The sequence below is a fragment of the Drosophila subpulchrella genome, chromosome X (genome assembly GCF_014743375.2).
Source record: "Drosophila subpulchrella strain 33 F10 #4 breed RU33 chromosome X, RU_Dsub_v1.1 Primary Assembly, whole genome shotgun sequence".
In the NCBI taxonomy this organism is placed as follows: domain Eukaryota; kingdom Metazoa; phylum Arthropoda; class Insecta; order Diptera; family Drosophilidae; genus Drosophila; species Drosophila subpulchrella.
Genome location: NC_050613.1, coordinates 23486086 through 23500562, shown reverse-complemented (window position 1 = coordinate 23500562; position 14477 = coordinate 23486086). Strand labels below are relative to the sequence as shown.

At 39.6% G+C, this 14477-nt stretch overlaps 4 protein-coding genes across 4 annotated transcripts; 2 read left to right on the top strand and 2 right to left on the bottom strand.

Moving 5' to 3' along the window:
• Nucleotides 1-1689: 1689 nt before the first annotated feature.
• LOC119557711 (protamine-like protein 99C) lies at nucleotides 1690-2513 on the bottom strand. The gene is made up of 3 exons (XM_037870592.1): nucleotides 2308-2513; nucleotides 1897-2234; nucleotides 1690-1839 (listed from the first exon to the last, which is right to left on the bottom strand). The coding sequence occupies exons 1-3, from the start codon at nucleotides 2458-2460 to the stop codon at nucleotides 1821-1823; spliced, it is 510 nt and encodes a 169-aa protein (XP_037726520.1). The 5' UTR covers nucleotides 2461-2513; the 3' UTR covers nucleotides 1690-1820.
• Nucleotides 2514-2743: 230 nt separating this feature from the next.
• On the top strand, nucleotides 2744-4006 carry LOC119557117. The gene is made up of 3 exons (XM_037869699.1): nucleotides 2744-2852; nucleotides 3016-3257; nucleotides 3519-4006. Exons 2-3 carry the CDS (start codon nucleotides 3027-3029, stop codon nucleotides 3852-3854), a joined length of 567 nt encoding a protein of 188 aa, XP_037725627.1. The 5' UTR covers nucleotides 2744-2852; nucleotides 3016-3026; the 3' UTR covers nucleotides 3855-4006.
• On the top strand, nucleotides 3869-4660 carry LOC119555949. Its single transcript, XM_037867658.1, has one exon. It carries the CDS (start codon nucleotides 3869-3871, stop codon nucleotides 4658-4660), a length of 792 nt encoding a protein of 263 aa, XP_037723586.1.
• Nucleotides 4661-5122: 462 nt separating this feature from the next.
• On the bottom strand, nucleotides 5123-5881 carry LOC119557481 (protamine-like protein 99C). Its single transcript, XM_037870250.1, has 2 exons — nucleotides 5600-5881; nucleotides 5123-5538 (listed from the first exon to the last, which is right to left on the bottom strand). The coding sequence occupies exons 1-2, from the start codon at nucleotides 5753-5755 to the stop codon at nucleotides 5155-5157; spliced, it is 540 nt and encodes a 179-aa protein (XP_037726178.1). The 5' UTR covers nucleotides 5756-5881; the 3' UTR covers nucleotides 5123-5154.
• Nucleotides 5882-14477: the final 8596 nt, after the last annotated feature.

The window sequence follows — 14477 nt, the reverse complement described above, 5'->3', positions numbered from 1 at the left end:
CCAGATATGTATTTCGCGAATTGAATATGCCCCGGACGGAAACGGAGAAACAATTATACGAGTATAAGAGGGGTAACGGCTCCAAAACAGCTAGAACACATAAATGCCAGCCAGGAATGATAAATTGACGCTTGACGGGAATGCGAGAATGCCAGGGAGAGCGGACCCGCGATGGGATTAAGCTGGCAGATAGGACAGGCCTCGGGGATGGGGATCTACACTGGCCGAAAAGGGGGGTTCCCCTATATGCGAATCATGGTGCCAAGTGCTAGTTGAAGGCCCCAGTCACAGTACCAATTTTCAGAAGTTTTATTACCGAATGTGTCTTAAGATTTTTATATTTCATATTCATTACCTGTAGGGCAAGGTTTATTGGTGTAGTAATATATGGTATAGCCTTTCTAATTTGTTAAAAAAATATAATTTGTAATATATAATATATAAATATATTATATTTGTGGAGTTGATAATGAAACATGTCGAAATCAACACTTATTTCGTTGATTCAAAATTGTTTTTATTTTTAATGCCAAGTTAAGTAGTGTTATCTTTATAATTGGTACAAGAAATTGTAGCATACACCTTATGTAATCAGAGGACTGCCAAGTTAAGTAATACTTCAAAATACTGGAATTCTCTATGGTATGTGCGTATCTCTTAGGTATTATTTAAAATCTTAGCTGACGCTTGAAAAATATTTAAAGAAATATGCTTTCTTTTGCTGTGTACCGCCAGGAACCTGGGGTTAGATTCGTTTTGGGGTCTGAGGGCCAGACGACGGACGACATTGAGCAATTGCCATGCATAAATATTGCGGCACTCGCCCACACACACACGCCACACACACACACACACACGCCACACACACACATATGCGACAACCACCTGTCAGGATGGGCAAAACATAAACAAGCTGCGCAAATCAAAACAAGCTAGGGCGCCTCGAGGAAAACTCCGCCGGAACGAGAAAACCCGGACACATGTTGCCAGGACATGCGCACTCGGCCACCAACATGTTGCCCACTCCGAAATGTGGCCCAACATTTCGAGGATGCCAAAGGATGCTAAGCTGTTGCACATGCGTACAAGAAACTTTCAAACTAAACCAATTTCAACGAGCTTAAAGTTCAGTTTGCAAGCGTATGACAAATATTAAGATGTAGTATTTAGTTCCGCCATAAAAAATCAGTGTTTTGGCTGTCAGTAGGCAAATATGGGTCATAATCATGACCATTTTTTCGTCCTAAATATCTAGTTTTTTGGCTGCTATAATAAAAGTAATTGTCAGATCGAAGAATGCCATACCTCGTTGAACTCGATGGTTAATTTCCAATCCATTGGCATCCAAGCCTGGGAATTTTTGATTTTTGCCATTTTTTGCAAAAAAAGGTGATGTAACCGCTTACAAAAAATGCGAAAATTGGTCAAAATATAAATTTTCCATAAAGTGATGCGGATCGTTAGCATATCTAACAAGCTGTTCAAAACAGTCGGCCTTTTTACTGTGCGCCTTGATTTGACTAAACCTCGATCGAAAAGCCGCAAAAAATAAGTGTATTTTTGAACAAAAGCAAAAATCCATTTTTAGGACCTAAATATGCACTACAAATAATATTTTTGACCAAAACTTAACTTCGGGTTTCCGAAGTAAATTTCTTTATTTGTTTTATAGATTTATACGCTAATCCGTTTTTGTTGCCGTTTAATCTTATTGTTTTGTAAATATCTTGTATGTAATTGAATAGTGAAGTGTAAGATTTACAAGATATTGTTCGCTTCAAATTTACATATATTAATACGTCTAAAATTGAATAGTGTTCCTATCCAGTCCTCACAACCCTGAAAAAATGGTAGATATTATTGCTTGAGTATAGCTATACATTTAGATAACTTTACCAAAGCGGCCTCTCAAATTGTTGGCGCTGGTTTCCATGCAGACGGCACCAAAGACGAGTTCCCTTGTTTAGTAGATCATTCGCCTTCAAATTGTTGTTCTTCCTCTGAAACTTGCGCATGAAATGCATATAGGCTACGGCGGAGCCCAGACGATGTGGGTCGAGGATCTTCAGCACAGGGCTGGGTCTCTTCTTGATGGACTTGGACGGCTTTCTTTCCTTCTTGTTCCTGGACTCCCTCTCACGGGCACTGGGAGAGCGAACGGGAGTGCATTTCTCCCGCTCAGATTTACCGGGGTTTTCCCCAAGGGACTGACTCTCAAGCTCCTGAGGTGCACTCTTTATAACGGTCAAAGGTTCGTTTGTTAGCAATTGGTAGATATTGTTAAAAATTAAGATATTTCCTACTTACCGGATTTTTAAAGAGGTTCATATAGTTCCATTCTCTTGCTTCGAAACGTATCCCGTTCTGTGGGGAAATTCCGTAGAATCGCTTTGTGTCGGTCGCTAAGTTCAGGGAGCCAGTTGTTTTACGAAGTGTATTTCCACCTTCTTTTCCGTCCATAGTTTTAATGTGTGTAACAATACAATTTACGACAATTCACAAATACGACACTGTCTACGCTTGAATACTAATGAGAATACTGATTCTGATTGAGAAGCTGTTCTCCCAGCTATCTAGGATTTGTATTATTTTGTGATTTATTACAAATATTCGTCAGATCGAAGAATAATAATTCTCCCAGAAAATCGAATCATAGAAGCCCAAAAAATCCAGCCAAATGGAGCATTCCATGCCCTTACTTGTCACTGTTTTTGAACGGGCATTCATTATATTTTCTTGATAAAGAGAACAAGTCTATTGCTAGCAGCAAGACTTTTAATAAATTTTCTAGATTTTTTTCCAAGTTTTGCACAACACATTGTAGACGTTGCGTGATAATATTTGGGTATTCGGTAAGTGAAATCTCGCGCGTAATTAAATTGACAAGCCAATTCCGCAAGTCCCTGAGGTGTGTTTTTAAATTCCGGATATTAATTGCCGAGATCTTAAGAAAAAATTAATTTCTATAATGATTTTGTACATACTTGATTTCTTTCTACGTTGTTTTATAAATAGTTTCGATTTAAATGATGGGGGACGACGCGGACCAAAGCCACGATGAAGTAATCACTCCGGAAGGTGTCATATGTGTGGATGAGGTGAACATAATTGAGAGCAACAATCCCGCCGATTACAGGCACATTATCGACGATAACGTGGGTGCCACAACACGAGTTTGCATCGGAACATCCACTTTCTGGTGTATTCCTTCACTTCTGCAATTCCATTGCAAATATTTCGAACGCCACATTCGCCGGGTGAGTCTAGCTATGTACATTGAAATCGCGTTTTATATCATATAAAAACTATCCAATCCAATATGCAATCAACTATCTTTATCGTACAAATATATACCTTACCAGAAAAGTGGGTTAAAGTATCAAAAGTGAATAATTTCGAATACATAATTTGTATCAACTAAATACTATCATTCTTGATATTACAAATGTATGAATCGATACATATGGTTCATTTTGTAAATATCGATCGACTTATCGAACCCTTTTTGTCATCCCTAGGGCTATCGCTTTCGCGAGGGCGCTGACCTTACTGCCGTGGGTTTTCGAGCTGCCTACGATTGGATGAGATTGCAAGAGTCTCTGGGAAACGAAAAAGGCCCGGGTCAAGTGGTTGCCACGCTGCATACGGCCATGCAACTAGAGATGCGAGCACTGCAGACGGTCTGTTATCGATTCCTGTGCGGAGCCCACTTCCGAGAGGAGATCGCCTTCGAGGTTTACCTAAAGGCCCTGAAGTATCCCGAACTCGAAGCGCTCCGCAAGGTGATGCTTCAGAGGATCGGGATCCATTTTCTGGCCGTGGTGGGGGAATCCATTTTCGGCAGATGCCCCTAGAGGATGTGGTCACCATGATTTCCCAGGATTCATTGGGGGTCAATTCCGAGGTGGAGGTCTTTTCGGCCCTTATCTGTTGGCTAGCTTATCGTCCGCAGGAAATGACAAAGCTGATGCCACACCTGACTGGGTGCGTTAGATTCACCTTAATACCACTACCCGTTCTACGAAAACTGTGGGACATATCTTCGGTGCCCAGCAGTCCCTCGGATCCCGACGGTACTCTTTTGGGCGCTTTTCATTATGATCTCGATATGCGGTATAGGATCAGCATTTCGATCACTGTAGCGTCGTTGCGACTTCTGCATCCCAATCGTAGCGAATTTCTCAGATCCTTGAGGGATGTTGGTGAGGAGGCTCCAAGGGAGTGGATGTACGACGAAACGTGTTCCTATCACTTGCCATACCCCAAGGGCCCCTATTGTCATGTTATGAATGGCCAAGCAATTTTTTCCTATGTCTCGCAGAGAGCGAACGAGTTTCAGCCATGGCCAAGGCGTTCAAGGTCCCTCCTGCCAGCTACCAATGATCTACAGACCATCGAGGAGGTACCAGCTGAATTCGAATGCAGGGAGTCGGAGGAAGAGGACCAGAACGAAAATTTCTTGATCGAGTTGCGAGCTCTGTTCCTTAAATTGGATCTATTTCTGCCCCACGAAGGGGATCCTCAGCCTTACGAACCGGAAGCAATAACATCCGAGGACGAGAATTATCTCTATGAGACCTATGTGCAGGAAACGGATCGCCAGATCAGAGGGATATTAAAGGAACTTGACCAGAATGTAATGCCCCAGCTCAGTTTATAGATGTATAACCCCTCTAAATTGCTGTTCACCAAGGCAGCTAGTGAATGTAATTTTTATTTCGAGTAACAAAGATAATATTAAAATTGTCAAAATGTGTGATTATAGTACCTATCCAAGAATTTTGATTTACCTGGGAAATTGCTTACTATAAAACGGGCTTAAAAAATGGATTTAAAAAGATCAAGTGTTTTGTTTTCCTAACTTTGAAATACTTTTATAAACAAAATAAAACGAATTTATTTATTTATTAAGATTTCTAAATTATAATTTCAATTGAAAACAATTATTACGACTGTCATAAGCTGTCATAGAAACGATTAGAATATTTAAAGAATTCTTGAATTTATTAGATTTCAAAGTCGAACTGTTTTTGCTGCCGGTTGATCCACCCGTTTCTTAAGGATCCTATTTTATTTGGTGGCAACACATTACATGATCAAAAAACAGTTTTCAAAACCCAATTCCTTTTATTTACAAAGTGTTTTCGGTCCAGTTTACACAATCTTTAGAAAATTGTAGCCATTACTTCTCTTATAAACCTTTAAATTTAGATCAAATTGCTTGCGCTGACTTTCAGTCAGAACGCACCAAACACGAGCTGCCTTGTTCAATAGTTCAGGGCCCGACAAATGAGAATTTAGTGATTGAAACTTGCGCATATAATGAATATAGGCCACCGCTGAGCCCAAAGGACTTTTGTGGCGAATCTTTAGCACAGGACTCGGTTTTTTCTTAACCAGGCGCTTGATGGACTTGGATATCTTCCTTTCCTTCTGGTTCCTGGACTCCCTCTTCAGCTCAGATTTTCCGGGGCTTTCCCCATGGGACTGACTCTCAAACTCCTGAGGAGCACTCTTTATAACGGTCATAGTTTCTTTCTAACATACGTTTGTTAGTAATTGGTATATATTATTAAAAATTAAGATATTTCCTACTTACCGATTTTGTAAAGAGGGTCATATAGTTCCATTCTCTTGCTCCGAAACGTATCCCGTTCTGTGGGGAAATCCCGTAGGATTGCTTTTTTAATTCTGTCGATAAGTTCAGGGAGCCAGTTGTTTTTCGAAGTGCTTTTCCACCTTTTCTCCCGTCCATAGTTTTAATGTGTGTAAAAATACAATTTGGTTTCCCGTTCACGACAATGTCTACACTTGAATACTAATGCGAATACTGATTTTGATTTAGAAGCCGTTCTCCCAGCTACCTAGGATATTTTATTTTGAATAAAAAATGATAAATCCCCACAGATTTTACAACAGCAAGGCATACTGCCCCCCAAAAAACTTGTTTTTTTATTACAGAAAATTCGATGGGAAGAGGATCCTGTTTCGGGATTAACGCAAGTCATGGCCAGTGTAGGATAGTCACTGCTTGGCCATATAATTACTGTGGGATTCCAAATTAATGAGTTGCCACTTTAATCCGCGCCGCTTGAATGGCTTTGCATTATGCATGGAAAACACAAAAAAGGCCCGCCATCGCGGTGTACATATATATATAAATATATAAATATTTATTCGTATGTATATAGCATATATACTATTGTATCTATGTGATAGCTTTTTGCATCTGCCTGCGTGTGGGTATGAGTGAAATTGCTGGGCAAAAAGAGTGTTTAATTAGCATATGGCGGCAATTAATTAATTTGCAACGCGGCCAGCACGCCATCAAGAGAGCCCACCCCATCGCCATCCCCTTATGCAATTTTCATATTAAATCAAAGATTATTCTATAATTAAATGTGCGCAGTGCATGCACGCACACACAGAGAGAAAAAGCGGGCCGTGACGAGGGGGTATTAAGTAGAGGAAATCCCTTAAATTCAACCTGTCAAACTGGAGATTGGCGTTTTCGGAATATTTGCAACTTACAACCGATTGAATGAATTAAACTCGAGCCTTGCCCACTGACGAGGGCCATTGAGAGCATCGACGATTGGTTAATTGTTGACTCGATGAAAAATGAAATTAATGAGCGAAAAGAGCTGTTGGCAGTTTTATTTGCCCAACCAATTCGAGCCAGAAATTGGCCCTGGGTTGTATGACACATATATGCATTGCACATATAGAGGAAACCATTTCGCTGGGTTTGCTGTTGCTGTTTGGTTTTTGGCCACCGCAAAGCTGTTGACAGCATAATCGACTTGCACTTAAAAGCGACAGCCGATGTGTTAATTGAATGACACATTATGGCGGTCTGACGAAATGCAACCGCCGCTGAACCGGATGCCAATTTACCCGACTCATCAAACCGGACAGATTTCAAATAAAGCGGCCAATTGGCCTGGAAACGCCCTAATTGATTGGCCCCTGAATTGCAGCGATTCAGTAGAGCTAAATGTGAAACCAAAAGTTCTGATAGCTCAGGTCCGATCTCCAGCAGACCCAAGTTGATTACGAATTTTAAAAAAACCCAGATAAAGATTTTTTTATGATTTGTATCTCAACCCTTTTGGCTGCACGAGCTACTTCCCGTATTTTTAGACCCTTATTTTATAGCATTCATAGATTATGATTTTTTATATTATTTTTATCATTTAAAAGTGTCTAAAATGGCATCTTAAGAAAGCGATTTCACAGAAAATCCCACGTCTACTTATAAAGCATAGAGATGTCTACCCACCAGGACCTTTCAAGACATCCAGCACATCGAATGAATATAAAATAAAATCTTAAAATAAATTCCCTGTCACATACACACTGTGTAATCCCTATCATTAGTCCTTGTCTCTTCTTCGATCATCGACTTTATAATTTTGCTTGCAATCAAAATTCGTTTCGCTGGAAAATTAGTCGAGGCTTTTGTCTGCGGCAACCGGATGCCGGAATTCGGCTTGCAAGTCATTACAAGTTCATTGACATGTCATCCATCTCAATTTGGTGCAAGTGAGATGGCAGAGGAGTGAACGAGAGGGGATAAGTGATGTCCCAGTCTCGATTTCAGCAACCCCAACCTTTTCATTTTTTTTTTGTCATTCTACCCCCTGTTGCTTTTGACCGAAATGACACACTTTACGAGCGCTTGCCTCATTTTAATGCAAATCAATAAATTTATATACAACAAACATTTGAATTGCCAGCACAGCTGTGCAGCTTTTGGATCTTTCGGAGGGACTTTGATTGGGGGTTTTCATGCAGAGAGAAAAATATATATCTTAGATGATTTATTGAAATAGGCCACTCAGAGATTAAAACATGTATAAAAAAAAACCAATATATTAAAAGTGTGGGTTTTTAATTTTAGTTTTAGTATTTTAAATAAAATGCAAGACCTTAATAAGTCAATACCTTGTTAGTTTATTTTTTCACATCTAACCTATTCAAGATTTATTTAAATCTTGAAGTCTAAACCAAATGTCTACATTTTCTCCGTGTGGTTGAGGGGCATTTACTGGAAAGGGGGATTTTGTAACTGGACGGGGTCCAGAGCCCCTGGCACTTGAAGTTTTGCTCTCGTCGCCGCTGTTGCTTTTTATTTCAATTTCCGCCCACAAAATGAAGGAAAAAAGTGCCTGAGAAGACAACAACAAAGACAAATTTATGCCACATTAACAGCTAAAAGCTTTCAAAATGCGTTTTGCTTACGCCAGAGGGCATCGGGTGGGTGGTTTTGGGTGGTTGAATGTCATTGTGGGAGGGGGGTGTGATCAAGCTCAAGGGAAAGGGGAGAATTTTCCTGATGGGGCGACCCAAAAAACGAAGCACAATTCTTACGAGTTGTGGAGCCTGAGTATGACCAAATTTTTGGCACATCTTGTACACTACCCACACACTGTGAAAAAGGGGGGCCCTCAAATGAGGGGTGTGGCCCTTTTGGGGGGAAGTGGGGTGGGGGCTGGATGGCAAAAACAAAGGCATTAAATTTAACGCGCCAAAACTTGTGCCATTTCTGGATGCCTTCGCCTCAGTTGCTGCGACAAATTTCAGTTAGCTCATCCGTCGACTCCTGCATCCCTACACCCAATACACTAAGAAAAAATGTTTTAATTACCTAATAACCAAATACAGGTAGATGACATATAATCAAGGAAATGGTTAACTAAAGTGGATAGAAAGATTTACTTTATTCATTCAGTTCAGTTTCTTAAAAGGAAGTACTTCAAATTCCTACTGTCCCTAACTACTCTCCATCTTTAGTAAGTTTCCTTCGTTTGAAAACTTAAAATAGCAGTAATTAAAGAGCAAGCTACATATAATATTCCAAATATAGCAAATAAAGTTTAAGCGACTTTTTAACCTCTGTTACTTTAACTTCAGTTTCTTAAAAAGAAATAATACAAATTCCTACTGTCCCTAACTACTCTCCATCTTTAGTAAGTTTCCTTCGTTTAAAAGCTTACTGTTAGAATAGTAGTAATTAAGGAGCTACATAAAATGTACTAAATATAGCAAATAAACCCCTTTTTAACCCCTGTTAGGGGTTTGTTAGGTTCAAAACATAGACATCGTTTTTTCTCTGTGGAAAATCCCTTTTTGGACCCCCCCTCTTTTTGGGCCAAGCTGGCGGGAGGCAGCTTGTAACGTCAAAAGTGCAGCTCAAAACTTCAAAACGAGCAATGTGCCAACAGCCTGCCACCGCCACTTTTACACCCCCCCGCCCCCTTTTTCGACGACCCTGTGATATGGCCCAAACCAACCCCCCTCCCCCAATATATCCGCCCTTAGCCAGTTTAAATCCTGTCCTTGCATGCGCTAAAATTAAGATTTATGAAGCCTGTAAAAAACAACAGCGTCACCAAAAACAGCAACAACAATCGTTTGGCGAGGGAGTGAAAGAGATGGTAGTTCGCTGGATCGGGGGAGAGAAAGGGACAGAGAACATAAGCAATGAATGCGCCAAAATTTTTTAACACGCAAATGATTACAAATGAATGGCAAGTGCAAAGGGGTGCGAAAAGGACAGGGCTCCAACGAGGGAGCAAAAGAGTGGGAGTGAGAGGGAGACGGAAGATAGCCCTGCACAGTTGTGCTCGTCAATTATACGTCCCTGTTCCATTCCGTTTGTTTCAAATTTATGTCGTTGGCCAATCTGTTTTACGATCCCTTTGGTGGAACAGCTTGTGATGTCTTTTGGAAGAAAGGGTTTGAATTTTAAAATAAAATCTTGGGTAATCCAAAAAAAATTGAACGAGGAAGATGAGCTATCCTAATATAATGCAAAAGAACGCTTCTTATAACACTCTTAAAATGGAATATATTATTATAAAAACAAAGTAAATTGCAATACAAAAAATACATTTAAATTAAAAAGCTGAAACTAAGCGAGCTCTAAACATATTAAATTTACATTCAAAGTCAGGCAACAGTGGGCGGGCTAATGTGTGGGCGTGGCATGCTAATTAATACGAACAATTGGCCACGACCCGCATAATTAATTGCCTAAAAAATATTTAATTCACAAAACAAATTTAAAGCGAATTTGTGTTCATAATGAATTCTGACATTTTTTTGTTTGCTTGTAATTTCAATTAAGCATTCAAAAGTTCATTTAATGTGCACATGTAAGCGGAGATTAAAAATTCCCTTCTATTAAGTGCATTAAAAAGAGAAAATAACCGAGGTGTGGGTGCTCCACTAGTTTTGCCCTCTAGATAAGTGAAAATGTGAGAAATTTTTATTAAATTAATCGATGGAAATTGAAGATGACCGAGGGCGGAACGGGGATAGGAAAGCGGTTGGAAAATTCAGGGGGAGATGTCAACGAATCTGTCAACACATGAACACAAGTTTGTGCCCCCAGGAGAAAGGATGCGATGGGATGGGTTGGGAAAAAGTCCCATTTCGACCTGCTTCTTGATTGTTGCGGGAAAATGGGAAAATGGGTGAAGCGGGAAAATTCACAACAACGGCAACACGGACACAACAGCCACATCATGAACAGCAGCCAAAACAACAAGGACAGCACCAAAAAGCCGAAGTAAGCGCAGGTAAATTTAATTATGGCAACGGGCGAGCATCGAGAAATAATAGAGGGAACTGGGAATAACACACACGGGAATGCAGGAGGTGCAGCTTAAAAAAATCGCAATGTAATTACATTGTTCTGCTTTCTAGCAATTTAAGTTTAATTGACTTTGTTGCCCTAAGTTTTTCAATGCAAACCATAGAAATGTACTTTCTGTGTGGCTACGGAAATGAAAAAGTACTCAAAACTTTTGACATAAGGAAAAATTTGCATTGGGTAAAGTAACATATATTACGTACGTACGTATAGCAATACTAAAGCTCAAGGACTCTCAAGAATTCGCGTTCGAAATTGCAATAAAGAAAGAATCTACGACGAAGGACTTAACTAAAGTCATGATTTTTTTTCTCAGGGTTTTCTTTTTTACATTTTCAAGGTAAAATAAGATTTATGTCTAGCCCATTTTTTATAATAATATACGTTACTCATACGCCCTGTGTTCTGGATACCATACTTGGCCTACCAGACTGAGAATGGGATTGTGTTCATTAGAGTTTCCCGGTGGTGGCGTAATCGAAATTCGTATTTCGCGAATGCAAAGGCTAGGGCAGATGATGCCATTAAGTTGCCATTAGGATGCACCGAACAGACCGCATATTTCTTGCCACCAGTCCCCGAAAATGCAAACGACATTCAAAATTACACCCTAATGAACCGCGCTATTATGAATATTGCCTGGCTTTTCGCAGCAACCAAAACTGCATCTTGTTTTGCCCATTTTTGGCCACTGATAATGTTAATGACTTGGCGGCAAAATATTTAAATGCCAAGAGACCCACTGATGACACATTGTCTGCTTTTGCTTTTGCTTTGCTTTTGCCTCTGCTCTGCTGGCAAACAAAGCAGGGGAAAAAAAGGTGGGTAAAAGGCCCCACCAAACAGATAAATAAATCTTTGCGCCCCAGCGGGGAACCTGAAAAGCAGAAAAAGGTCCTGGAACCAGTCGCAGGACGAAGGAGAGCCTGCGGTTCGCCAGCTAACTTATGGCTGGCTGCAGTCTTAACATGATAATAACCTCGCTGCTGACCCGACCACCCACCGGCAAAACCCTAATTCGGATTTATTTCGGGGTATATTCGTATTCGTATGCTTAACCTTTGTATTTTTGACTTCTTTTAAAGGATAGGCATCGAATGAGTTGTCCTAAAAAGATGACAATTTAAATAAATAATAAATACGGTATTAAAACTAATTTAGGGAACATTAGATGAACATATGGTTTGTATATAAATATATATAAATGTATCTAAGATACGTACAAATAATTAAAGGGTATACATTAAAATATAATTTATTATATCAAATAAAATAATATTAAATGGGAAATTTCCCTAAAGATTAATCATTTTAATAAAATTATTTTTATACAGATTTGCATTGATGAATACTATTTGAATTATTTTTAAACCCACGCTGTGAACTTATGCTGGTGCGTCTATCAAAACTTGGCAAGAAAATAAGAACTCTCCCAATAATCACAGTCAAAGTGAACACAATGTTTTTTTTTGGGCAGAAACAATACAGAATAAAAACAATTCGAGCCCCAGAGCTATAGACTGTTTTTTCTTTATATATCCACACACATATATATATAACCGATGTAGGCAAATGGGTGAAGAGGGTGTTGGAAAAGGACCAGCAACTGTGGCAACATTCCGACAACCCAGCCGACGGCATTTTTCATTTTCTTTGCTGCAGTTTTTGGTAGCACAATGATATACGATATGGGCCAGCGCCTTCTGGTTTTCCGCCCTTCCCTTGTGATTTTCCCCGGCTTTTCCCCGAACCCCTTTGCCACTTCTTACAGCACTTTCACTCCGTCCAAAGGGAAAATCGCCCAGCTCGACCCAGTTGAGTCGCAAATTAATGTCAATATTGATATTGGCCATATCATTTGGCTAGCTAAGCGCTAACGAGTTAGCAGGTGCCACGTCCAAACGGTGGACCATTCCACCGCTTACCTTAACCAACTAGGGCCCTGATAATCGAGTTGCCAACTTGGTTACTTTATAGCCAAATAACTGGGATATTACAATTGTGAATTTTAATATTTACTAAGTTTTTAGGTCAATTTATTTTATAAACATATATTTTATTCATTTTGCTACATCAAAACTTTTACCCCTAACAAATAAAATATAAAACAAAAATATAATATAATAATATATAAATTATAATATGATAAAACATAAATTAATGAAGAAATATAAACAGAATTAAATGCCATAAATTAAGAGAATGAAATAATATTACATTTTTATTTTTAGTATTTTAATATTATCTTAATTATCTTTCAAAATTCTAAGACATAAAATATTTACATTCTGTGGTTCTTCAAAAATCATATTTTTGGCTAGCTATGTATATCCCTTTTAACTTAAATGATTTTTGTCACGTTCGTTTTGGCCACGTTCATTCAACGCGTTTTGGGCCGTGTTTAGTTTTCCGGCGTGTGGTTTTCGCGGTTTCCGCTGCCGTTTTGGGCCTGTGCCGCTGATTTGGTAATACATATTTCATGACCGAATATGAAGGAAAGCACATATGGCCAACGGTGTTGGCAGTAGTGGGTGTCGGTTAGACTGCCGCTTTTCAGTGGCCAAAATTGTTAGCCGGCATTTTGGCTTTTAATTAAATTAAAACGTCCGCCGCGAATTCCATATGCAGGCGTGTTGAGAGGATTTGCCGAGATTTTCGCCGCTTGTCGAGGGACTTTGGCGCCGATTTATAGTCTAATTTGTGTGGCAGCCTTTTAATGGGGACCGGGCATAAAAACAATTACCCAGAGAACGGGGCTTATCGGTGTGCTAAGCCGCGCATAAGCCATGTTTTCTCATTTAAACTCCCCGCCAGTGGTATATAATAAATGAGGCATATTGGATAGCGTTTGTGGCTAGTTGGTTATGGGATCGTAAAAGGGTATGACAGGCCTTGTCGAAATGTATTAAATAAATTAATTCATTTAAAAAACCAAGTGTTTGGGGCTAACTAAAATCAGTAGGGTGATGTCGAATCACTTATAAGGGTGTCTAAAAGTATGCAGTAAGAAAAGTAGATAGTATTTCGAGTACGAACCGTGGGACTTTTGGATGTTAAATATATTGTAGCATACCAAAGACTACCTTCGATAAACCTTTTTATAGTTAATTATCCTTAGTCCATTTCGAGTATTCAAAACTAGGGCCACGTTTTGTAACGCCAAGCCATTTTAAGAAATTAAATTTGAGTTTGGCTTGAATTAATTTCTATTTTGGCCAGAAGCCCTGCGAACGTCCTGCGGTCTTCACTCAATTTGCTTAATTTGCCAGGCCAGCAACAATGGAACTATTTTAAGGACCGCCGTTTGAGTCCTTCGGGTTTTCCAGGGGCGGAGGGAAAAGGCGGTTAGAAATAAGCGAAATTAAGTTGGAAGCAAGATGACAGATTTTTGCGGCGACATTTTAGGGTTGTTTAGTAGTGCTGATAATGTCCCAACTTTCACCTGCTAAAAGGCCAACAGAGGAGGGGCGGTAGGGTATATCTGGGGGCGTGGCACTCGGAATGCGAACTGGCAGGGGGCATAGTTTGTGCCTCGGCTTTTGTTGCAACAGATACTTGCGGTGCAACTTCCACTTCGGCCGCATGCCAAACTATGCCAAAGAAGCAGGAAAATGGCTACACAACTTGGACCGAGCTTAGGTTTTTCCCCATCCCTGAAAATCCTCCAAGGAGTAAATTTCGTGAAACACAAATTTATGAATGCCCAAAGACCATTCAAATACTCTACATTGGGAATAAAATATTTAAAAGTATTTGGAATGCAAAGCAATGAAAACAATATTATTGAATGACATATTCAATTCGAATAAATTTCAGG

Excerpts from the sequence above, each read along its gene's own strand:
- LOC119557117 (XM_037869699.1), top strand. The coding sequence starts at position 3,027 with ATGATGGGGGACGACGCGGACCAAAGCCACGATGAAGTAATCACTCCG. Across the intron at positions 3,258-3,518 it reads TCGAACGCCACATTCGCCGG|GGCTATCGCTTTCGCGAGGG; the intron begins GTGAGTCTAGCT and ends TGTCATCCCTAG.
- LOC119555949 (XM_037867658.1), top strand. The coding sequence starts at position 3,869 with ATGATTTCCCAGGATTCATTGGGGGTCAATTCCGAGGTGGAGGTCTTT.
- LOC119557481 (XM_037870250.1), bottom strand. The coding sequence starts at position 5,755 with ATGGACGGGAGAAAAGGTGGAAAAGCACTTCGAAAAACAACTGGCTCC. Across the intron at positions 5,539-5,599 it reads TGACCCTCTTTACAAAATCG|AAAGAAACTATGACCGTTAT; the intron begins GTAAGTAGGAAA and ends AACGTATGTTAG.
- LOC119557711 (XM_037870592.1), bottom strand. The coding sequence starts at position 2,460 with ATGGACGGAAAAGAAGGTGGAAATACACTTCGTAAAACAACTGGCTCC. Across the intron at positions 2,235-2,307 it reads TGAACCTCTTTAAAAATCCG|AGTGCACCTCAGGAGCTTGA; the intron begins GTAAGTAGGAAA and ends ACCGTTATAAAG.